This window comes from Larus michahellis, chromosome 13, assembly GCF_964199755.1.
Source record: "Larus michahellis chromosome 13, bLarMic1.1, whole genome shotgun sequence".
Lineage (NCBI taxonomy): Eukaryota > Metazoa > Chordata > Aves > Charadriiformes > Laridae > Larus > Larus michahellis.
Genome location: NC_133908.1, coordinates 6,427,954 through 6,452,346, shown reverse-complemented (window position 1 = coordinate 6,452,346; position 24,393 = coordinate 6,427,954). Strand labels below are relative to the sequence as shown.

Genomic DNA, 24,393 nt, shown 5'->3' with positions numbered 1-24,393 from the left:
CAACCTGGAGTTGTTTTATACCAGTGAAGTAGTGTGTGTCTTCTTTTTTCTTCTTTTTTCTCTCAAGCAGTTCTTGCACAGCACGTGTGCCTGGGCTGGTGTAAGAGTAGCAGAAGTGGAAAGTCTTAGGCAAAAGCTGTGAGCTCCCATGAGCAGTGCAAGGAAAGGCTGAGAGATCTGGGTCTGTTTAGCTCGGAGAAGAGAGCGGAATCTCATCACTACTTAGAAATATCTAAAGGGTGGGTGTCAAGGGGATGGGGCCAGACTCTTTTCAGTTGGGCCTAGCAACAGGACAAGAGGCGATGGGCACAAACTGGAACACAGGAAATTCCATCTGAACATGAGGAAAAACTTTGAGGGTGCCAGAGCACTGGAACAGACTGCCCAGAGAGCTTGTGGAGTCTCCTGCTCTGGAGATATTCAAAACCTGCCTGGGTGTATTCCATCCAGCCTGCTCTAGGTGAACCTGCTTTGGACCCCCAAATGTCCCTTCCAGCCCCTACCATTCTGTGATTTACCTCGTGTGAACCTACATCCTATCAGCCTAGCTCTGACTTTCCTTACCATTAAGCTATTAAGGGCAGTTATTAAGACAAGCCGAAGTTCAAACAGGAGGTGGCAGAGCCTGGTTGGGACCTTGCCCTGGAAAACAGCCTTTGCCCCAGTCCTTTGACACCACGCCGGGGGAGTCCTGCTCTTCACGACGGTCCATCGGGCGAAGACCCGTGGCCGGGACGAAGCCGGTAGCGGGGCGGGGGGGAGCTCCGGGGCGGGGCTGCTGCTCTCCGCCCCCGGGACGGGCCCGGTGCTTCCCCGCCCCTCCGGAGCGCGGGGCTGGCGGTTCGGGCCGGGACCGGAGGAGCCGGGCGGCGGCAGGATGGGGCTGGAGCTGTACCTGGACCTGCTCTCGCAGCCCTGCCGGGCGCTCTACATCTTCGCCCGCAGCAACAACATCCCCTTCGAGTTCAAGCGGGTGGAGCTGATGAAGGGTGAGCGGGGCTGGGGGGGGTTTCTCCGCGGTCCCCTGGGTGAGCCCAGCTGCTCCCCCACCACCACGCCGTCACCAGCCCCGCTGCGACCCCGGGCTCCCCTCGCCGCTCCTGGGGAAACAGCTCGTTACCAGCTGCCCTCTCTTGGGCCGCGGCGCGGGTGGGACCGGGTTACTCATCATCCCCATCAGTGCGAGAGGGTGGGGTGCCCCGCCAGCTGCAGAGGGCTCTGATGTCGAGACAAAAACAGGACGTAATTCTCTAAACTCTGATTTTTAAGTAGCAGTCTCGGTGCCTGCGCTCCTCTGCAGCAAATGCAACTCTACAAAGGTGTGTGATATCTCTTGATTCGGCCCCACCCCAGCAGCAAATGGGCCTCTGAAAGAAGGACAGCTTTTCTGAAATGAAGCGCTCACGATGTGCTAGATCTGAGGCTATTCCTCATTTAGACGGGAAACAAAAAGCAACAGAGAAGTTCATGTATGGGCGAGAACAGCTGAGGTGTGCGGTTCTTGCTCTCAAATTCAACTTCCTTAGAAAACTTTGCGCTCCGGTAAGCAGCAGCAGTTGCTGCAGAGCAGTTTTTCTCCTGCTCTTAGCAGGGGTTAACAGCCCCTTGGGAAGGATCCTCATGCCCAGAGCCCACGGATGTGCCCCCAAGTACAGGTAGGGCAGGACATCCAGCCACCTCTTTGGGGGTTTCATGGGGTCAAGCTGTTCGTGGTCAAGTTATTTTGAGAGGGTTGAGGACAGGATTGCAAAGACAGTGAAGGCAGTGGAGCGAGGCAGTGCAGCCGCCAGGGATCTGAAGGCTGAGAAACGAAGAAGGGAAGGCGGTTTACTTTGTATTAAAGCTAAGTGATAACTGGTAGGAGCCTGCCCAAGAGGTTGTCATGTGTTTTCACCAAAGGATGCCCAAAGATCTGTACCTTCTTCCGTTGTAACTGAGGCTGGTAAAAGCTGCCCTTCAACTTTTCTAGAACTGTGCTGTTTTTGAGATTGAGGTAACATATTGGGCATAAAAACACCTTAGTAAGTAATGCTTAAAAACAACAAAAGATGAGAAGGCTCCTGGGGCTGAAATTGATAAAGGCACAAAAGAGTTCCAGCCTGTGACTCAAAGAAACCTCAGGCGTGTTGTGGCTTAGTCTCTGGATGTTCCCCTGCACACCATAGCTGTGCATTGATTGCACCTTACTCTGGCTTTCTTCCGACCTGTCTCAGTATGAAAAAATTTTGCTGTTGTTTGCAGGTAGGGCTCCTCTTGTGTCCTTCCCCAATAGATAAATTGTTGTGGTGAGACACTGGCGCAAAGAAGAGGAAACTGTCAGGCAAGCAATGAGAGCATCAAGGAGAATGGAACAACTGAAATACAGGTTTTGGGGAACTGAGAGGAAGGAAAGTGAATTAAATCACAGTTTCCCAGTGATCTGTGCCCCATGGCATCAGCATTTGCTTTTGGTCAGTGTATTTAGAATGGGTAATTTGGTTTATGGGAATGCTAGAGGTGCATCCCATACCCGCAGTGTGTGCTCACCTCCCGCACCGTGGGGAAGCACTCCGGGTACCTGCAGCTGAGTTAGCTCAGCAGCCAGCTGCTCAGCAGACAGGTATGGGCACACTGGCCGCCAAATGAACACTCACTCGGGGATACAGTTCGAGGACCCATCACTGCATGGTCTATAAGGACCAGGTGAAGAAACATACACTCAGATCTGAGCTGATGGCTTAAACATGTGCCCTCAGAAAAGCTCTTGGGCCCCGGGTAAGGTAGGTCTCAAGGAAATGGGTGGAAAGAGTGAGAATGGAGAGAAATCACCCGACACTCCATGGACATCAGAGGACCTGGAAATCTGCACACCACGCATAGGAAATCCCGGTCTCTTTTTGAAAAGGGGTGGGGGAGACGGGCTAGGAGCCAAGTGACAGGCGAATAGTCATAAATCAGGTTTGTCAAGTACTGGGAAAACTAAAGCCATTTCCAGAGCATTTCCTCTAGCACAGATTCTCGGGTGACTCACACAGCAGGACATGGCACGGCGTTAGACACTAGAGAAACTTGAATACAGTGGTACACACATATGACTGAAGCCAGGGGCTGGAAAAGGCTGTCATGAACAAGTCACATAAAACAAGGCTCCTGGGACTGGTTTCAAATGTAATGGAGCACGCTGAGACCTCAGATGAACAAAGCATCTTCTCCTGTTGTGTTCACTCTGCCTACCTTTCAGGGGGATGCTGAAAGATAGCTTAAAAGCAAACTCGAATCCATATTTGCTCTGATAAAAGATATGAAAAAAACCACATAAAAAGCTGATTGAGAGATCTGTAACGAAGTACCCATGGCTTTATATGGAATCACAAAAATCTATTTTCATCTGAGGACTAAAAAGAGAGTTGAATATAAATTACGTTATCTTCAAGAAAAAAACAAACAAAAAACCCCAAAAAAACTAAACACCTTACTTTTTCACTGTTGTTGTGGTTCATATTTCTGATACTGAGATCTCTTTCCTCCAAGGAACTCGGTGTTCACTCTGGATTTGTACAGGACAGGTACCTCGAGGCACAAACTTAGAGCTGATAAAGCCCTGTCTTGACAAGCAGTGTTGGTATGAAAGGACTGTTAACCATTCTGACCTTTGTTGAGAGGTTGTTCTGGTATGCAGGCAATAAGCAAGTAAGCTGACGTCATACAGCAAACCCTGTGTTCATCCTGCAACACTTCTTGATTACTTATAAACTTAAACTTAAGACTATATTTGTGCAATCAAACCCAGAAACTTGAGGCCAGGTTGTCCCCACAGCCTCTTCAGGTTTTTGCAGACAGGTCCTGAGCATCACTGCCAAGTAGAACTTCTCGTTTCCCTCCTCAGGGCAGCACAAGACAGAGGAATTCCGGAAGGTGAACGTCCTGATGAAGGTGCCAGCGCTAAAGGATGATTCTTTCACCTTAGCAGAGAGGTGAGGCTCAAATACACTCAAACCCCTACTGCAGTATTTTTTATCCTAAAATGCTTGGATTCTGCCAGTGCACCGTTTGGTCTCCATTGGGACTCCAGCCCAGGTAGTTGTTTGCCTCCTTCCTGTTCCACTTGTACATAAACCCATGTTTCAAGAGAAGCTTTTTCATGTAAACAACTGAAATGGTATTGATTGTGGAAAAATCTGTGAGCTGCTGCTTGGAGCTAGCTCGCCTGTAGGCAATGCTTCTAAGCCAAAATACCTGTCTGTGCGTCCTCCTGCTCTCTGCCTTCAGCTGGAGGCTGTAGTTCAGTGCAGCAAATCTGACATGAGGCATTCACTGCTGGATGGCCAGATAACATAAAGCTCGGATTTGGTATAAACTCATTCTGTGACTCATATTTGTCCCAAAATGTTGATGGGGTAACTGTAGCAGCAGGCCACATCTGTCTCACTGGGCTGATGTATCAGATAATTGCTGTCCACAAGCAGCTGCTCAAGCCAGCACAAACTCTCTCACATGCTGTGACTTGCTGGCAGTTGTGTCTCCTGCACTTCTCCCTGACTCCAGTGAGGTTTGCATTGCTGCTGGTCCAGCAGTGCAGAATCTGGGGGAAGAAGAAAGGATGAGGTGCTTTAATCTCATGATCAGCTCACTGGTCTGCCTTGCTCTCTGGGCAGCATTGCAATCCTCCTGTACCTGGCCCGGAAATTCAAGACTCCTGATCACTGGTACCCATCTGACCTGCAGAAGAGGGCTAGGGTTGATGAGTACCTGTCATGGCAGCACGTCAACATTCGTGGGAAGGGGAGCAAGCTGTTCTTAACTAAGGTAAGACCATTACATACCAAAACCTAAGAGTTGTGAGTGCAGTGGCCCAGGAAGTACCTCCTGTGTCCAGGACCTTTCTAAGCAAATGCACAAGCCAGGTGACAGATAGGAACAAAACTAGATCTGGAATTGATTTGGCTGCTCAGCCAAACCTAACTGAAGTGGCCCGAATACTTCATGCTGCAGCCACAGCTCTCTGCACGCACTGAGATCCAGAGCAAATTTGTCCTCGGTGAGCAGCCAGACACAGCTCACTGCCTTCTGCCCGGTTTCATGGAAAGAACCAACCTCCCAGTGGAAAACAAAATGCAACTGTTTGCAGATGATGCAGCCTTCCCTTGAGAGGAGACTCTCGTGGTTGAAATTTCAGACTTTCTAGGGAGGAGACAAAGACAGGCAGGAACTAATGACTGACATTAATGTTAATCTGCGAAAGGAGATTAGCGGTACCAGTTGTTCACGTGCATTGGCTGATGAGAGATCCTTAGAAGAAGGCAGTGGGAGGGTGTGGACTAAGTTTAGAGAGAAATATGTAAAAACTAACGTGTTTCTTCTCCCTGCCAGGTGATGCTGCCTCTCCTCACAGGCCAGCCACTTTCTCCAGAGAAACTGGAAGGCGTTACTGAAGAGCTGAACATTGTCCTGAAGCAGTTTGAGGAGAAGTTCTTGCAGGACAAGCCCTTCATTGCAGGCAGTGAGATCTCCCTGGCAGACCTTGTAGCACTGGTGGAGCTCATGCAGGTGAGCATCAACCCCAGCGCTCCTGGATACGTAAGCTGGGTTGTGGGCAGGCCAGGCCAAGGCGTGACTGCTGCACCAGCACCTCTTTAATGGCAGATCTTTCTCCCTGCACTTAACTCCTTAGTGAAGTTAAATCTTGTTCCTTTTTGACTTTGACCATAATTGAGTTTGCTAGGGAACATCTACTTTGAGACAGTTCTCTCTACAGAATTATGGACCAAATTCCTCAGAAAAAAAGATAAATTACAAAGTAGGCAGAGAAAGTACAAGTATTTGGAAGAGATGTGTTGGTGTGTGTGGACCTCTGTGTTCTGCATTAGGCAGTTCCTGGGTTAGCCATGGCAACGCATGTCCCAGGGGATGGCAGCTGCTGAGGATGACACCACTTGCTTCCTACTAGCTAAGAACCAGAGATGAACTCCACCTAATGTGACAGCTGTTTGCTGCCTTGAGCCAAACGTATAGCTGTGCTTCAGCCTGGTCCCATCACGGGCACACGTGCTGTTTGACTCTCTCGTGTTCTCTTGATCTCTCTCTGCAGCCTGTAGGTGCTGGCTACAACCTCTTTGAGGAGAGGCCCAAGTTAGCAGAGTGGCGCAGGCGGGTGGAAGAAGCAGTGGGGAAACAGCTCTTCCAGGAAGCCCACGAAGGGATTTTGAACATCAAGAACTTGACTGCTGATAAGATTGCACCCGAACTCCTGGAGCATTTCAAGCACCAGCTCCTAAAGCAGGCCAGCCAGAATTAGGGGGTTATACTCTAAGTAAAATGGATCTGTGCAGGCTTCTTGTAGTATTTCAGCATTTCTTCTAAAAATCATACAGAAACACCGTTCCACCAAATGCACTTCAAACACAGCCTTTCTGCAATTTATAGGGGAAGAAAACTACATCTTAAACAGACCGCAGTGAGCTGCTTTCCTCTTTTGTCCACTACAGGTATGTGAGCTGTAGCCCTATAGGCTTTTCTATCTTGCTTCAACACCACTGGATCTGCTTGAGGACAGAGGTGATTCGGTGGGAACTGGGGCCAGTCAGAACGGCCCTTTCCATCCCTGTTTTCAGTTTTCCAGGTCACAGCACTATAGAAGGGCCAAAGGTTTCCTGAGGGTATGGCAGAGCAGATCTGTCTGAAACATGGAAAAATCACTGAAAATGGTTTTCACTTTGCCACAAGCTCAGTTGGAAGATTTTTGCTCTTTAGTAAAGAGACAGGTCAGGACCTAGCCCTTGGTGGGGACCCTGCCAGGGCTCTCTCAGAACACCTGGCCACTAGAGGCTGCTGTGTCACCTGTGGGAGCAAAAGGACCCAGCGCCTAGGAGCAGGGGGGCTGTGCAGGTACCCAAGTGAGGCCTCCAGCTTCTGGGAAGGACAGGGTTAGTCCCATGAATAAAGATCCTCAACCACAAACTCATGCCATACTTTACAAAGAACGGCCTGCGCAACTGAGAAAAGCTGCTTTTCTAGGTGAAGCTGCTGCCAACCACACAGTCTCCCCCTGCAAACCATATCAGCCTCTTGTCCTTTCCCCAGAGCAGCTTTGTCAGTTCAATGGAAGCTGTTCAAGCCAGGCTCTCTCCAGTGGCGAGTGCTGGCATGGCTGGCCCAGCATTGGTGGCAGAGGGAGCTGTGCTGGGCAGCCCTGGGGGGAGCGGAGCGCACAGTGTATGACCTGAGTAATCCCTCAAATACAGTTAATGTTCCACTAATCTTCTGTCATATGAGATTCTCCAGTAAAGTTAATGGTTACACTTGTCACATGTTGCAGCTCTGTTTGCATTTGTAATCAGGATTTGGAAGGAAGCGGCCACTCATTTATCTTCCACACCTGTGCAGCATCCTTCACAACCTCCTGTCTGTGTCCCTTTGTACCCTTCCTGCCTTCCTGTTCTCTCCTGTCCCTGTGACCTTCCATTTCCAGGTGTGAGCCATGAGGAGGGTTACAGTTTGCAGAACTGGCTTTTCCCTCCTTGTTAAGCTCTGGTTGTATCTGGAATTCTGTTTGTCTCTGCTGGCTGGCTACACCATCCACAGAGATGGCTTCATAGTACACTGAACGTGAGATGTCAGTCATCTTAATGCAAGTCAAGATATTACAGTGTTTGGGAAACCAGTCTTGTGCATCCTTTCAGCTGGACCTACTGGTTTTGGGGAATGAGCCAGATGACTCTTCTGTGTTTGTTTCCTGACTAAACCTGCCCTTTAGTGCAAAGGGGCACTGTGAACCACAGCTTGAAACACACATCTCTCTGGGCTATGCTAAAGCAGCCAAGCGGGCCAGTCCTTTTTACTTTCTGTTCTTTCAACCTGCAGGCAACCCTAAATGTCAGTGGTGAAGCAGCAGATTTGCCCCCAAACCCTTTCAGTTTCAGTACCAACACAGGCAGGGATATCTGTCTTCTTACCTGATTTTTTATTGGTAAGTTTATTGAGGAGAGCCTATGGCACTCCAGCCAGTAAAGCTGGTGACAGCAGCTTTCTTTTTGCCCTGAGAGTGCTTGCATGGTTGGCGCCTGGGCAGCAATGCCTGTAGGTGCTGCTGCTCTGCAGTGCTAAGCCTAAAGAAAATGGCCTGTTTACGCTGTACTGCCAACCACTTCCTTTGCTCTGTAACCTGCAGCTTACCACAGCCACCAGCTGGGCTTCTGCACACAGAAGGTCCTTCTTTTCTGCCTCACCGCAGCTGCCCAACCTCACTGCACGCTCTCCTCTTAGCACATTTTTACTTTGTCTAACTTCCAGATTCCTGACCTCCAATTTCTCCCTTTTTTGTAGAGAGCAAGCCTCCTCCTACCAGCACAATAAATTCCTCACGCAGCTTCTGTTCAAGTAGAAGCAGAGCAGAGAAACCATCAAAACCAAGAGCCTAATCTATAAAGTATTAATCTTGACAGACCTCAAACTGGGCTTGGTAGCAGAGCCCTTCTTGATACACATCTCCCTGCAGAATCTCAAGGTAGGGCTGCTGTGCTTGCAAAAGCATTGCGTGAGCCAGAGCAAATAAAGTGTTGGGGTTTTTTTTTCTTATTTATGATACTTGCAGCACAAGAGCTCCTTGTAAGACAGTGGTGAGCCAATTTTCTGCTTGTTTGAATAAGGCACAAGTTCCTTAAACGTCACCCATTGTGTATTCTTGCAAGGATGGCTGCCTTGACAAACAAGTTAGAACTATGTTCAGAGCTCGCTGTCTGGTGCTCCTGCGCTGCCAGTGACGCAAAGGATAAACACACAGATCGGCTACTGTCTCACTCCAGCACAGTTGTGGTGACAGGAGATTTTAAATTGTTTTCCCCCTGTCTTCTCTGATCTAACCCCATTTGAACTGTAGGTTCACTCTCCCAATGAAGCTATGGGTGCACTGACCAGTAGCATTTTGGGCCGTTCTCTGCATGCAGGACAAAGCACCTCCCCAGAGTAAGTCCTTGGATGGTAACAGAGTTGTACAACAGATAAAGCTGCCTTGCTTGTTTTTTTGCTCTAAATTATGGAGATAAGGGATCTTGTCCTTGTACTTTGCTTTTTGCTGTCTTTCCACCTCCCCCATTTTGTTCATTTGTGTCATTTGATCTTGGCTGGTTCCAGCTCCCAGATTCAAAGCCCCAAGAGCTGCCTGCCAAAACCCAACAGGTTGTGCAAGAGTTTTGCCCGCCTCAGTGCAAGGTCTGTTCAGTGTCCACTCCCCTTTGCTTGAGTGTGGAGAGGGGTTATATCTCCAGTGACAGTTTAATGTGCTGTTCTGATTCAATTTCCTCAATTTTTACCAAGGGCTACTTGGAAATAGGTGAGAGACTGTAATTTCTAGAGTAAAATGAAGCTGGGATACACAAAATGGGATGAATGTTTAAAAAACACATCCACATCCTGAGACCTTTTCTAAATAATTAAGAAATAAACTGCAAACAAGTGCATTTTTTCTGTGTTGTTCCTGTTTCCAAAAAGCTGATAGACAAAGGACAGGGAGGAAAAACGTCCTCTGAGGTGATGGAGACAAATGAAAATACAGCACCAGAAGCACTACCCTAGAGCCAGGAATAATACAATCAAATGCCATATAACACAACCAGATAAAAATGTCTTTGGTTTTGTGGGCTGTGCAGTGCAGGCAGCAAACTGGAAAAAACTTAATGACAGAACATTTCCAGGAGGCACATGAAAAGATCTTTGAAGTCCAGCTAGGACTAATGGATCAACTGAACCATAAATAAAGGAGCAAAGCGAACCCACGCTGCTAATCTTGCTGCCCACTGCTGAGATCAATGAACACTTCTCATGATATTTCAGAATAGGGACATGCAACCATTTTGAAGCACAAAGACTTCTCGGACTATTACCTGTGCAGAGCCACATTCACACTCCTTTTCCCTACTCCTGTAGCGTTTAAGATTCCTTTGCACTAAAGTAGGTTGACATGAACTCAAAGACCTGCCACAATACTCTACGAGTCTTCATTTCCGGTGTGTTGGTGCTGCGTGCAGGTGCTCTAGAGGGTAAACTGTACTGCAGGGAAGCTGAAGTGTGCACGTACACAGCCGCTCTCCCTATTCTGGCCAAGAAACTGAAAAAATCCTATTGTGCAGTTCTAAATCTGAAAAATGACTCTGAAAATAGGTGCGTGGTGCAGCGAACACAATACTTCATGTGGGGATGCAACTTGTTCACCAGACGCTGGCAGACTGACCAGTCTAACAATAATCCCCATTCCCAAGAAGTTCTCAGAGCTGAAGTCTTGGCAAAGCGCTATAAAATGAAGCACCTGAAAGTGTTCCAGTTCGTAATTTAACCAGTCAATGAGCTGCTGGCTCAGCATCCAAACCTTTTCGCCACCTTTTTTCACGATCTGTTCACAAGTAAAAGAGCAACTGATCCTCCAGTTCCCTCTCCCTGAGGTTCCTGTGGCTCTTTCCAAGGATTTGTGCGTGACATACAGCTCTCTGGCACAGCACTGATAAAAAGGTGTCAGCTGAGCCGAGGTGGGTTTGACTGAGGGTGACTTTGCTCTGAGTGGTTTGACTGCTCTATCTTCCAGAGTCCCAGAAGTCCCTGTGCTCAGCCATTTCACCTTCCCCGAGTCACAGCTGTGAAACGCTGCGGGCTCCGTGCAAGGGCTTGAATTCAGTCTGAGCTTTAGTTCTCCTCCGCTTGTGTGGAAATCTGAAATGACAAATACCAGGGAGACAGGAAAGTCATTTCACTGCGAGTACGCAGAGGTAATGCCTGCAGAGAAGTCCTCCGCGCTTCACTGCCACTCAGGGCGTCACCTCACAGGGCCGTGCAGACTACGTGACCAAAGAATTACCTTCTGAACTGAGAATCATACTGAGATCCAGTGGTGCAAGATTAATGCTGACTTAGAGACGTCCCACAAGGGCCCCGTTTGTGGTGTGACACATCCTCGCACGGACACGTTACAAAAACAAGTGTTTACCTTGTGAGAGCTGCAGTGGGGTGCTGTGGGAGAGTGGGCTCCCGAGCCCCTGCTGTGTCAGCCAAGGCTGTGGATGGGAACGAGGGCTCCTGCTCCCTCAGCACTTACTACCAGCCTCTCTTTTGGTAATTTACGAGTAATGGTAAATTACCATTACTCGCAGGCTACCTTCTTTTCCTGAAGCAGGCCTACTGGCACAGTCCCACAACCTTCGTGGGATGGGGAACCCTGAACCCCCGGCTCCTGCCGTGCACTGCTGCCCCTGCGGAGAAGCCTCTGCCGGCATCCTCCGGCATTTTCCCGTCCTCGCCCCGCAGGAGACTTCAGCCCTGAGACCCCTCCAAGGCGCGGACCCCGCTACCCCCACGGTCCCCGCCTGCACCAGGGAGGCCGGAGCCCCGCGCAGCCGCCGGCCGCCGCCACCTCCCCTCAGGGCCGCTGCCGCCTTCCCTCAGGGCCGCCACCTCCCCTCAGGGCCGCCGCCGCCTTCCCTCAGGGCCGCTACCTCCCCTCAGCGCCGCCACCGCCGCTCAGCGCCCGCCGCAGCCCGGGGGAGGGCACCTCCCGCCCGCGCACGGCTCAGCCCCCGCCTGCCCGCGGGGGGCGGCTCCGGGCGGCGGGCGGACTGAGGCGCGGCAGCCTCCCCGCGGGTCGGGTCGGGCCGGGCCGGGCCGGGCGGCGGCAGGATGGGGCTGGAGCTGTACCTGGACTTGCTCTCGCAGCCCTGCCGCTCCATCTACATCTTCGCCCGCAGCAACAACATCCCCTTCGAGTTCAAGCACGTGGAGCTCTTCAAAGGTGGGACGGGCACGGCCGCCCGCCCGCCGGCCCCGAGCTGCCCCGGAGGCGGTGGCGGGCGGCGGGCGGCGCGGCCGGGGCGGGCTGCAGCCCGCCGGGGGCCGCGGGCTCAGCGCCCCTCTCTTGGCTCTTGGCAGACTCGGTGCTGGGGAAGAAGCAGGCGGCGGGGAGCGGCGCGGAGCAGCCCCGCGCAGGTGAGGCGCGGTGAGGGAGGGTCCCCCCGCATCGGGCACCGGCACCCCCCACCCCGGTGCGACCGTCCTGTCAGGCGGGCCCGTTCCCGTGTGCGGCGGCGGCCCCGCGGGCGGGAAGGGGACAGGCCCCCGGGCCTGTAAAGCGATCCCCGGGCGGGGGCTGTGGGGGCCGGGGCCGGGCTGAGCCCCCGGGCGCTGGCAGGGCCCCGCGGGGCAGAGCGGCCGTCGCTCCGGTCGCGCGTGGCGCAGCCCGCGGGGAGCGGGCGGCCGTTGCTGTCGTGGCCCCAGAGGAGCCTCTTTGGCCTCCTCCGTGCAGGAGCAGTAGCCCGGCCGTCGCCCCTCCAGCTCGGCTCTCTGGACAGCATCCCACCACTGCTGCTTCTCTGGGAACGGAGGAGCTATTGGGCCGGTTGGGGCCGTTCCCATTGCCAACTTCAGTTCGGTCCGTCCCAGATCGGTGGAGATGTCAGATCAGTGGAGGGTCCTCTCCCCGCTAAAGCAATGTCAGCCCATGTTTCTGGACACTCAGTCCCAGCTGAAGGAGGAAACGCTTGAACCCTGGCAGCCAGCAAAATGCTGGAGCTAGTGGAAGCAGGAGATGACCCATTTATGAGAGGGATGCAGAGGTGCAGAGCTCACAGGAGGCTTTTCTGGGGTCTCACCCACATGTCCTCTCCCGACAGGGTCCCATCCTGCCCGGGGAGGTGAAACAGGTCAAGCCTGCCCAGACTTGCATTCCAGAGCCAAATCCATTCCCAGTCCCTGGAAGCTCTGCTTGGCCCGTTGGGAGGGAAGGAGTAGCTCCGCAGATAACCTGAGTGATTTTAAATACATGCTCTGCCGAGGGGCCTGGATACGGTCGTTTGACCATGCAGCTCTTATTCCCAGGGCAGTCTCATGGCTGTGCTGCATCTATTTTTGTGGATCCCCAAGGAATGTTTCTCCAGCCATTTGTAGCAACTTAGTCACAGTGACAGTCGAGGAGTGCTCTGGGGACGGTGTACTTTGCAGAAACACTCAGCTGTTCAGTCTTGTCCAACTGTGTAAGATGACTATTGTCCATTTACATATTGCATTTTCCTAGTAAATTGTTTCTTTTTTGCCTAAGGCAAAGCATACTACTCGGAAATCCCTGGCTGCGGAGATGATTAGGCAGGGACGTGATTGGCAAATAGACTGATTTTTTTTTCCTTTCTACTTCAGTAAAATCTTGTCCACTGCTCTTTTTACCTACCAGTTAAATCTCCTTCCCTGCACTATGACTTATGCTTAAGAATTCTTCCTGTGTGCAGCCTGCCCTGCTTTTTGGCAGTGTATACTCTTCTTATTAAAGTTATTCCTCAAAGCCTAGCAATACACACAGTGTGTGTGTGTGTATATATATCCTTGGAGAACATCAAGAACTAATTAAACCAGATGCAACTGATGTTAAACAGTACCATAAGTCAAGTCAACATCACAGGAATGATAAAGATAGCCCACCTAATACCACTAAACAAAAAGGCTAGCTCTGCTTGCTGGAAGAGAGACACAAGCTTAAACTCTGCTAAAGGGCAAATACAAATATTGGTCTCTATTTTAATACAATAAGCAGGCGGTCCTAATGAAGCAACATGGAATTAGTGTTCACACCAGGCTTTTACCAGTTTGCAGGTCAGTGGCAGAGTCTCGGCACAGGTCTGTTATGTCTGTATGCAAAAACCTGTATGAGCCAAAGCAAATAAAGCGCCATCTCTGGGCCGTGGTGCGGGCTGTGTAACAGACAGTGATGTACTGTCCAACCTGTTGTGATGACATGTTAGTCCCATCAGGGGACTAATATGTTCAGTATTCCTGCTAGGACTGCTGCACGATGAAAGCAGGCTGAAATCTGATTCAGGCTGCCCTCACCCACTGCTTATTTCTCATATCGTTGTTTCTCAGTTGCCTGCTACTTTGGATAATAAACAGAGACAGCAGAAAAACCGGACAGCTAGGTCTGAGAATTCACTGCTTGTTAGTTGTAAATGTTATTGACTTGCAACCTTCTACTGCATTTTTGCAAAGACCACCTGAACTCTACAGATCTCACCAGAGCTGGGTGTGTGATGACCAACAGGCCTTTGGAGCCCTTCTAAAAGCACAGGACCAAGCACCTTCCCAGAGCAACTCCTTGCATGACAGTAGATTTGCCTCACTCTTTTTATGATATAAATCATGGACATAAGGCACCTTGTCCTTGTAGTTTGCCTGCTAGCTTGATTTTCAGGAATATTTTTTATTATTATTCAAGTTTCTCAGTTATTAGGCTTAACTTGCACTTTCTGTCTTATTTAATTAATAAGAGCCACTTTCTGGCTCTTATTCTTAAGAAGCTCATTCTTCCTACCTCTCCTGACAATGCTGCCTGGTTCTGCTGTGCATGTGGAACCTCTTACCCAGCTAAGCTGGAGGCCACTCTCACCGCAGGTAGGCACAGACATTTCCCAGTGAGATCAAACACGTGGGTTTGAATTCCCTCAGACAGCAAATGGATGTGAACCTTAGTCTCTGATGAAGCTACTTACACTGGAATTTAAAAAAAACACTTCTCAGAGAAGAAACAAGGTAGAGGCTAGTCAGCTAGAAAGGAGAACAGGGCAATAACGTTTGCTCTGATTGATTTGTCTCATTATGTGAAATCAATATTGGGAAAGTAGTCTGTAATGTGTAATGCAGCAACCTTCCTTTCTCCCACCTGTTCCCAAAGCCAACTGCAAATAAACTTGATAGTCCAAAGGCTGGTTTTATTTCTTGGAGACTATTTCCTGGTTTTATTTCTTGGAGACTTAAGAGTGGCTGGAAAGCTGCCCAGCAGAAAAGCACCTGGGGGTGCTGGTGGACGGCCAGCTTAACATGAGCCAGCAGTGTGCCCAGGTGGCCAGGAAGGCCAACAGCATCCTGGCTTGTATCAGGATTAGCGTGGCCAGCAGGAGTAGGGAAGTGATCATGCCTCTGGCACTGGTGACGCCTCACCTTGAGTGCTGTGTTCAGTTCTGGGCCCCTCTGTACATACAAGAGGGACACTGAAGTGCTGGAGCGTGTCCAGAGGAGAGCTACCAGGCTGGTGAGGGGTCTGGAGACCAGGTCACATGAGGAGAGGCTGAGGGAGCTGGGCATGTTTATAGTTTGGAGAAGAGGAGGCTGAGGGGAGACCTCACTGCCCTCTGCAACTCCCTGAAAGGAGGGTGCAGAGAGGTGGGTGTTGGCCTCTTCTCCCAGGTGAATGACAGGACCAGAGGAAATGGTCCGAGGTTGCAGCAGGGGGGGTTTAGGTTAGATATTAGGAAGAATTACTTGACTGAAAGAGTGGTCAGGCACTGGAGCAGCCTGGCCAGGGAGGTGGTTGAGTCACCATCCCTAGAGGTATTTAAGGAAACATCTAGATGTGGCACTTCAGGGCATGCTCTAGTGGCAGAGATTGTAGGGGCGGGGTGTGTGTGTGTGTGGGTGGGTGGGTGGGTGGGTGTGTGTGGGTGTGGGTGTGGGTGGGTGTGGGTGTGGGTGTCTCTGTGTGTGTGTGCGCGCGTCTGTGTGTCTGTATGTCTGTCTCTGTGTCTCAAAGCTCCTTTCCATGTTTGTCCAGTAATAGAAATACTATTAGACATGTATTAGAAATAGTGTGACCAGCAGAAGTAGGGAGGTGATTGTCCCCTTGTACTCTACACTGGTGAGGCCACACCTTGAGTATTGGGCACCTCAATACGAGAGAGATATCAAGGTGCTGGAGGGAGTGCAGAGGAGGGCAATGAAGCTGGTGAAGGGCATGCAGAATAAATCTTATGAGGAGCGACTGAAGGAGCTGGGACTGTTTAGTTTGAGGAAGAGGAGGCTGAGGGGAGACCTCATCACTCTCTACAACTACTTGAAAGGACACTGTAGAGAGGTTGTTGCTGGTCTCTTCTCATAGGTAATTAGCAATAGAACGAGAGGGAATGGCTTCAAGCTGCAACAGGGTAGGTTTAGACTAGACATTAGGAAACAATTATTCACAGAAAGAGTAATCAGACATCGGAATAGGCTGCCCAGGGACGTGGTGGAGTCACCAACCCTGAATGTGTTTAAGAGTCGTTTAGATGTGATGTTAGGGGATATGGTGTAGGGGAGAACTTTGTAGAGTGGGGTTGATGGTTGGACTCAATGATCCCAAGGGTCATTTCCAACCTAAACGATTCTATGTCCTAAAGCAGACACTGCCACTGCTTCCTGAATGGGAACAAGTAGTTCTCGGGGATGTAGATCACTGTCTGTTAGTTAATGGCCCTTTTTTTTTTGACAAAGGGATTTTTGTACAAGACCTTCTGCTGGTCATGCTGATTTGATCAAGATTTGCACCCTAAATGTCATGTATCCTTCTAGAGAGCACTTCAAACAAGCAAAGCAAACAAATTCCTCACACCTTTTCCTGCATAGGTGTTCCCTGGACTTTTGTACAATTCCCTGACATTTAACTGCTGACTTGGCAAGTCCAGTGCCTGCAGTGGGAAACTGAAAACCTGGTTAGATAATCAGCTCCTAATGCCTCCAGACTCCAAGGGACTGTGGAGTTTAAACTCTTATGTGATAGCGTCTTCCTCCTGCATTTTCCTGACAGAGGTAGGTTCTGTGCAGAGCCAGGAGTAACACAGAGCTAGGAGTAATGCAGGGTAGAAGTGTTTAAACTTCCCTGCCCCTAGCAAATGTCCACCGTGGCAGAACGAGTTATTTTGTGAGCCTGCTGTTGTATTGCTGGCATTCATGTTTTTCCCATCCCAGCAAAAACTCTGGAAACATCCTCATCTGCGTGTCTGCCGAGGGATCAGCAATTGACAGCATTTGCTTTCTTTGTAAATGCCTAATTCCCTCAGCTCTTCAGAGACAAATAAACAGGAAAAAGATTTTGCTTCTTGTGTCCAAAAGCCAGCCGAGTTGTCTTTGATTAATTAGCCACTGCAGTGATCTCTGTAGGCAAAAGGCTTTTCAGTTGCTTTCCATCATTACTCCATCCTAGCTAGAGTCAGCCACATTTAAAAACTGCAGGAAAATTACTTTGTTTTTGGTGTTGCCTGTGGGAACAGGAACAGGAGTAGCAACCATTTGCCCTCCTTAGGATGCTCTGCGTGCAAACTCAGCCTTTCCAAACCTTGCTTCCTTGGCAAATGCTAGGTATTTTTTAGTTGCTCAGTTGTCTTCATCCTAACTTCTGTCTTTTCCCCGCCAGTCTCTAAAGCCTTAGGACACACTGTTCTCAAGTTAGTTAACTGTTCCTGGTTATCTGCAATAGTGTTTTCAATGCCAGCACCTTCAGTATGGTATCTAAATACCTCCTGTGGAGTGGTTTTTCACTAAGTTTTGTAAGTATTGCTGGTACCTGAGTCAAGCAACAGAATTCCTGTACAAAAACATGAACTGCGCCATGCCACATGCCAGGCCTCAGCCGACTGCCCTCTGCAGATAGCTTTTACACTGACTCTTGAATCTCATTACCTTTTAATTGTGAATTATGACCATATAGGGAAAACCTAACACAGTTCACTGATTGTCCAGTTGGCTACAGGTATTTCATTTATCATTGACTGGCAGATACACTTCTAACCTCTCACTTGTCTGATCATGTTCTCAGGGCCATCAAATAGCGAAGGGGCCGGCAAAATCAGCCTCTTGAAGAAAGTACCAGCACTAAAGGACGGAGACTTCACCCTAGCAGAATGGTAAGAACTCAGTCCTTAGACTTCCTTGGGTACCAGTAATCTGCACAGCATTTAGGAGATGTCATTCCTGCTGAATGATTAAGTATCACAGAATTTATGAACGTCACTCATTTTTAATAGTATAACCTCGTCTGTTCTGTTCCCATTTTCTGTTTGAATTATCTTTCAGAATGTAAACAAATCAGCTGACTTAACTTCTTGATCTTATCCTGAATGCAGTTACCTCAAAATGGGATTGTAAACATTTCTGGGAAATGTTTGAAGCTTATAAAAATCCTTTTTACCCTAGGAAAAAAATCTGTTTATCTCAATTAGTCATAAAGGCCAAGTGAACACCTACAGAGGTAAAATTTAGGTTTTACACTATAAGATCAATATGGATACTGGTTAATGGTGTCATAATACTGAAATAATCAAACTATAGTAGTATCAGCACAGTAGGAGGGTCTGCATTTTCTTCTGTTTTGTCAGCACAGGATTTTCTGTGGCATCTCTTTTTGTAGTCACAGCCTACATATTGTTGCAGATGACTAAGATATTTTTCCATCTGACTTCTCCTGCCAATTAGTGAAAGTATAACATCTGGACAAACACAAAAAGATTCTGTAGGCTCTCCCTGCTGGGACTTCCACTGACTTCAGTGGAAGCTGCAGGCTAGAGACAGATCTGATGAAAAGGCAAAATAACCCATTAGAGAGTTTCATTTAGTACACAAGTGCATAAATGTGCACAAGTCTCAGAGAGATGAGTCAGAACATGCGAGGAACAAGTGGGGTTAACATTGCTGACTGATAGGTGATTATGGAGGTTTATCGTTGGTTTACCCCAGTACTGTCTAGCAGTAGTCTGCAACATAGAACAGTGCTGTGATTTTCCAGCAGGTGAAAGTTTTCATGGGAATTAAGGTGATTAAGTGCCATCTCTGATGTCACCATGAATTAGATGCCTATATACGGTCCTAGACTCCATTGGAAATCCTGATCTGAATGCTTTTTAGTGGAAGCAGCAAGTTCAGAAGGGGCAGGAGAGGGAGTTTAGGCGAAAGCATTCTGCATCGTAACTGCCTGACCCCTTTCTTGTCTCTTGTTAATGTCTGAACAGCACTGCCATTCTGCTCTATCTGAGTCGAAAGTACAACACTCCCGACCACTGGTACCCATCAGACATACAAAAACGAGCCCGAGTAGATGAATACCTCTCATGGCATCACGCTAACATCCGGGCTAATGCTCCTAAGACCATGTGGATCAAGGTAAGGAAATTGAATATTAAAATGCAAGTAATGTTTTCCTGGCAGAATATTGAGCATTTGAACAGACCTAATTCGGAGAGAGTTTGTCACACTGAAATAACAAACCTCGGCCATTCCTAGCTGAGAGGAGCCGTCAGAGAGGGAGCTGTTCCTAATTGCTCAACATCAGGATCTGGCAAAAGCACCTGTGGTCATTTTGGTTTTTTTCCTGAACGTAGGTCTGGTACAGAAGGTCTCAAAGCCCAGCAGACTTTCATTGCCTGGATTTGTGAACGAATATATAACAGATTGGGTATTGCTTCCAAGGGCCTCCCCCTTGCTGCACAGCTGTGCAGAGTGTCCACATAGGCAGAAGTTTTGCTTCTTTGGCGAGCGTGTGCTTTGTTGCTGGAAGCAGAAAGGCTTGCATTTTTCATACAAGTCCCTGCAGCCCCATCAGGGTGGAAATCCAGAAGGAGCCTTCTGCTTCCAGCACACTTAGGTACTTCTCTGAAATGGGCTCAGGGATAGACAGAATAGAGACATAGAGTCAAGGACAAAATTTCTTTTTTTGGTGTGGTCAGATCAATTTACATTTAGGCAAAACTAACAGAATCACCCCGAAGCAGAAAATCATTTAGTATCAGATGATTTTGCTGGACACCTACTTCTAGCCAACTCACCAGACAGTTAATGCAACTATCCTTAGAGAGGCCCCGGTGCAAATATAGCCGTGAAGGTACAGCTGTGGTATGGAATTTCAGATGAAATCAGGGTTGCCAGTAAACAGGTAAGAACTTCACTTTTCCTGTCTAAAGTTTGCCCTTGTTTGTTCCTAGCAAAGCATATCAGGACTCATTTAGCTTTTTGATTTATTGACATTGGAATTTTTGGCTAGAGAGCACAGAGAAGCCATTCAATTATGAGTCAGATTCATACAAGAAGCAGTTTCTTCTAGTCTCTGTAGGCTGTTATTGCAGTGCTCCAAAGGAAAGAAATCCGACTTATTGCTGCTGCTGATTAGATAATCCAGGTACAGAAAAGGTCCGCAGAATCGTTGAAAATAGGGAAACGTAAAAAGCCACGATGTAACAGAAGGCATGTTAGCTAGATGTGGGAGAAGACAGACTGCCCCAAGATACAGAAAAGGAAGAAGATGCTGTTGCAAGTGATTATACCCAGAGATCCCATCGTGCAGAATTGGAGCCACTTATGAAGAGAACTGGTCATGAATTTTCTGATTAAATAGATTCCACATGTATTTGGCAAAAATCCTGACTTGGATTAAGCAATCTCAACTTGAATATACTAGCAGTAAGTAGAAATTCAGTCCACTCCCAATGATGGAAATTTGTATCTTTAACTTTGCTTCTCTAAATAAACTCTATTTCTTTAGCTGTGGTAGGTGGAGACGGCATAGTTGTGAAATACTGCGGGCTCTAACGGTGTGTACACCTCTGTGAATGGTGACAAATCTTACAGAAGGGCAACTACCCCCTCTGCCAGCAAGTCCATGGAGACAAGGACCACACTTACATGATTGCTCTGGAAAATTTTTTAGTGGTTTAAAGAATGATGCTTGGGAGGCCACAGAAGGGCTGATGCTCACCCACTCACAGCCTCGCTGGCTGCTGTCACACAGAGGAAGCCATTTCCTGCCTCTCCAGACAGTGTTGATGCATTCCAGTCCCTCCTACGCTCCCTGCCACAGCCACCACCATGCCCATCATCCTACAGGACAGGCAGCTGCCTGCCTGTCTGACTGCCTCCAGCACCCAGTTACACAACAGGGTGGATAGCAGGGGTGGCTGGTGGGCAGGCGGCCTGCTGACCCATCTTGGCAGGCTGTTGAAACCAAGGACATAGCAGGGGTGACTGTGTCAGAGATTTGTCTTCCCTGGAGCTGTTGACTGTTTTGCCTTTGTAACACACCAAAATGGGGTGGGAGGGCACAACTGCCAGGCACAAACCGAAATGAATCCTTGATTTTGCTCTGCACATTGCTCCCCATGAGCTGGAGGTTACTGTCATGGCAGATCAGCTGCTTAGGACTGCTTGTGTGCTCTCTGTCCATGAGCTACCTGGAACTGCAGCAGTCCATGAAGCTCTAACATTATCCCCTCCTACGTCTTTGCTGCTGGATCACTGACAATCATGAGTAGATCATGGGGTGTAAGTTGAATGACTACCACCAGATGCATGAGAAGAGGTCCAGTGGTACTCTTAAGTCCCTTCTCTCCTCAGGTGCTGATTCCCCTCTTCACAGGGCAGCCACTGCCATCGGAGAAGCTCCAGGAGGTTATGGAGGGGCTGTCCACTTCCCTGAAGCAATTTGAGGAGAGGTTTCTGCAGGACAAGGCTTTTATCATTGGGAGCGAGATCTCTCTGGCAGATCTTGTGGCCATTGTGGAGCTGATGCAAGTGAGTGCTGGAGTGTGGTAAGGAAATCTCAGCACAGGGGAAAACATGCTGCTGGGCAGGGCGGGGTGCAGCATGTGGTAACACTTCACTAGAAAGAGGAGTGAGGACATATCTCAACAGAACTGGCCTAAGACAATGAGGAGAATATGGGAGTGGGTTCAGAAAAGCAGTTAAAAAAAAAAAAAGCTGTCTGAAACCGATCTCTCTTGTTTCTCTTCTCTAACAATACTTCTTCATCCTTTATAGTGACTTTATTTTTAACCTACAGAGAAGGAGTTAATATATAAAAGTGAGAAGCAATACCAGACAGGCCTGATGAAATAAGAAAATTATATTGGAATATTTTTATCATATAAGAACATTCTTCTTCAGATGGTACTTGTCCATACCACGTCTGGAAGATGCAAGACTGAATCTCAGACAGAGGCAATCAAATTAAGCCTGTTACAAACTGGTTGTTCTCTGCCAGACCAACAGCGCCTGGATCCTGCAGCCGAGAAGTGATTCTTTCTCCCAGTTCTGTATCCCAGGGACTAAAGAATAGCAGTTCTGATGCTCTACAGCATTGTGTTCCAGAGAGTGGCACAGGCAGAAAGTAGAAGGGGGGTAGATTATGTCAACTAAGACATCAGTTCAATTAAACAGCATTTTGTGCTGTGGTTTTGCTGTATGATACAGCACTTCGTACTGTGGACTGTGCAGTTGTTCCTGGAACTGTGAGCCCACCACATTTTCAACGCTGTAGCTGAAAATCACTCACAAGCAGTGGTAATCATCTCTGCTGCTTTTAACAGCTTTTAACAGCTGTGCCAACACTCAGGAATTGACTTGTAAATACCCTTTAAAATATAGGCTAGCTTCTGTGTCCCCCAAATGGATATACCCGACCAGAGGAGATTTCCCTCCTTCCTAGTGCTCCTCTTTGACCTCTTCTTCCATTTTTTTTCCGCTATGTGTACCTGCAGGTACACTTTTGGTGCCTGTTGTCTGGGTGAAGAAGTGACTGCCCAGTGCCTCACTGTTGCTCTCTCCCCCTTTCTGCAGCCTGTTGGAGTCGGTTGTGACATCTTTGAAGACAGACCAAGGCTGATGGAGTGGCGCAGGCGGGTGGAGGATGCTGTGGGAAAAGAGCTTTTCTTCCAAGCCCATGAGATGATCCTTAATATCAAAGAACTGAGCAACATTCAAATTGATCCACAGCTGAAAGAGCATCTGGCACCTGTGTTGATGAAGATGATGAAATGAATTAACCTATCTTACCATTTTTCCTGCCCATTTTTTTTAACTTCTTCTCTGACATCCAGTTCTACATGTAACTGGAAAGAGCACTGTAATTTTAACACAGAAATCGCAGAGTGTTTCACCCCACACCAGGCCTTTCCTGTATCTTTGGGGGTGAAAGCTGGGGAAGGTTTAAGACTTGAAACACTAAATTTATAAAAAAGGCTGAGGCCCTACAGGGTCACTTAACATGTGCATCTGGGTTTTATTTCAGTGTCAGTCTTCTCAGAGATGGTAGTGACACGAACGGTATTTCCTGACAAAATTTGAGCCAGCCTGCAAACTGGGAATATTAGAGAACTGTATAGGATGTGCGTTGTTTTCATGTGTTTTTAACGTTTGCAGCTCCTTCTCAAGTGGCAAGCTCTGCAAAGTGTGCCTGATCCTCACCTTCCCAGCACGTCTGCACAGACAAGTAAAGCACAAAACTACAGGCAGCCATAAAAATGAAAAAAGACCTTGATTTTTTTTATTTAAGTTTCTTAGTGCTGAGGCATCTTGCTTGGCTGACCATGTACATTCCACACTTCTTCTATGTCCCTTTAAGGTTCCTGTGAGAAGTTTCTTCATATTAATCTACAACCATGAATCTTCGTAATTCTTCAGTTTAATCGCTACTCTTCATCTCTGCAAGCCTGGGTTTCGCTGGTGCTCGGTCTGCCAGTACATGTGTCAGGGGCTGTTGTTGGAGATTGGTGCAGTAAAGACCAAGCAACTTCAGAAAGCTGAAGGTGGTCACAACCTTCAAATAACTGCCTACCTAACGTACTCTGTTGATATTATATAGGGAATACACTGAAAGAATGCATTCACAGTGATTTCTTGAAATATGAATGACAGCAATCAAATTGGTTTTTTCTGTGGTAGTACTGTAATAGCAATCCACGTTTCTCCTAGAAAACGCAGAGGGGGAATAAATCTAGACATGCTCTTCTGAGACTGTTGTGGATGGAAGTTCACCAAGTAAGTCACCCTGTGCAGCTGAAGTAATAAGAGAGATTTTGTGGCATTGAGCAACGTATGCATCACAATAAAAGGGCAGAGAGTTGTTTTGGACCTTTTGGGCTCTTTTTCTTGGCTGTGTTTATTTCTGGTTAGCTGTAGCTCAAATACAAAACCCTTTTGTACTGCAGCACAATTTATGAGAGAATCCAAACATTTCCAGTTTCTTCAGTTGAAAATTGCAGATTGTAAAGGATGCAGAAACTGGTGGAATATATATCTTTGCATGTTTCCGTTCATAAGTAGCTGTTTCCCTTGAACCTTACCCTGAAATCCTCGCCCAGGAATGCTTCCTGTAAGGAATAAGACAAAATGAGTAAACAATTCAGGAATGGCTTCTCTCGCTGATCAAATAGTTTCTTTCCAGTACTACCATGTCTTGGCTAATGACGTTTCTGCTGGTAAGTTCTATAAACTTGATGTGTTCTGGTGGTGTTTTTCACTAAGGTTTCAGTTCTAGATAGTACTGATTTAGTCCAGAGCCTAGGGAGATCTTTAAATTCCCTGTCTGGAAAGAGATTTCCATTGTATACTTTGGCTTGCATTAGCAGGAAATTTTGTTTTGTGATCATGTTCTCTAGAAAGACAAGAGACCTGACTGAAGGCCCTCGCTTTTAATGAACCAAAAATATTAGCAACAGGCATACGTTTATTCCCACCCTTCCTTTATTTTATTCACAAACAGTAGCTGAATAATATGTTTTTATTGATGATTTATTCACAATATATTGTTTACAACTGAGTTAAATTTTAAATGGGAAGTGGTTGATTTTTTTGATAATTTTGAGAGTGGAATTGCTAAGTGGA

At 48.0% G+C, this 24,393-nt stretch overlaps 2 protein-coding genes across 4 annotated transcripts; both read left to right on the top strand.

The window, feature by feature from the left end:
- The first annotated feature begins 748 nt into the window (after positions 1-748).
- Positions 749-9,434, top strand: GSTT2B (glutathione S-transferase theta 2B). 2 transcript variants are annotated; one of them, XR_012589737.1, is made up of 7 exons: positions 760-989; positions 3,866-3,953; positions 4,635-4,785; positions 5,350-5,526; positions 6,068-6,464; positions 7,840-7,945; positions 8,302-9,434. XR_012589737.1 is itself a non-coding variant. In XM_074606061.1 (5 exons), exons 1-5 carry the CDS (start codon positions 878-880, stop codon positions 6,272-6,274), a joined length of 735 nt encoding a protein of 244 aa, XP_074462162.1. In that variant the 5' UTR covers positions 749-877; the 3' UTR covers positions 6,275-9,434. The 2 variants fall into 2 exon arrangements, 1 of the variants encoding a protein (XP_074462162.1); XM_074606061.1 differs by having other exon boundaries at positions 749-989; positions 6,068-9,434.
- A 2,113-nt stretch (positions 9,435-11,547) lies between these two features.
- On the top strand, positions 11,548-23,640 carry GSTT4 (glutathione S-transferase theta 4). Of its 2 annotated transcripts, XM_074606059.1 has the most exons (6): positions 11,549-11,749; positions 11,887-11,943; positions 17,564-17,651; positions 18,753-18,903; positions 21,127-21,303; positions 22,348-23,640. In XM_074606059.1, the coding sequence occupies exons 1-6, from the start codon at positions 11,638-11,640 to the stop codon at positions 22,546-22,548; spliced, it is 786 nt and encodes a 261-aa protein (XP_074462160.1). In that variant the 5' UTR covers positions 11,549-11,637; the 3' UTR covers positions 22,549-23,640. The 2 variants fall into 2 exon arrangements, with proteins under 2 accessions (XP_074462161.1, XP_074462160.1); XM_074606060.1 differs by lacking the exon at positions 11,887-11,943 and having other exon boundaries at positions 11,548-11,749.
- The last annotated feature ends 753 nt before the right edge of the window (positions 23,641-24,393 follow it).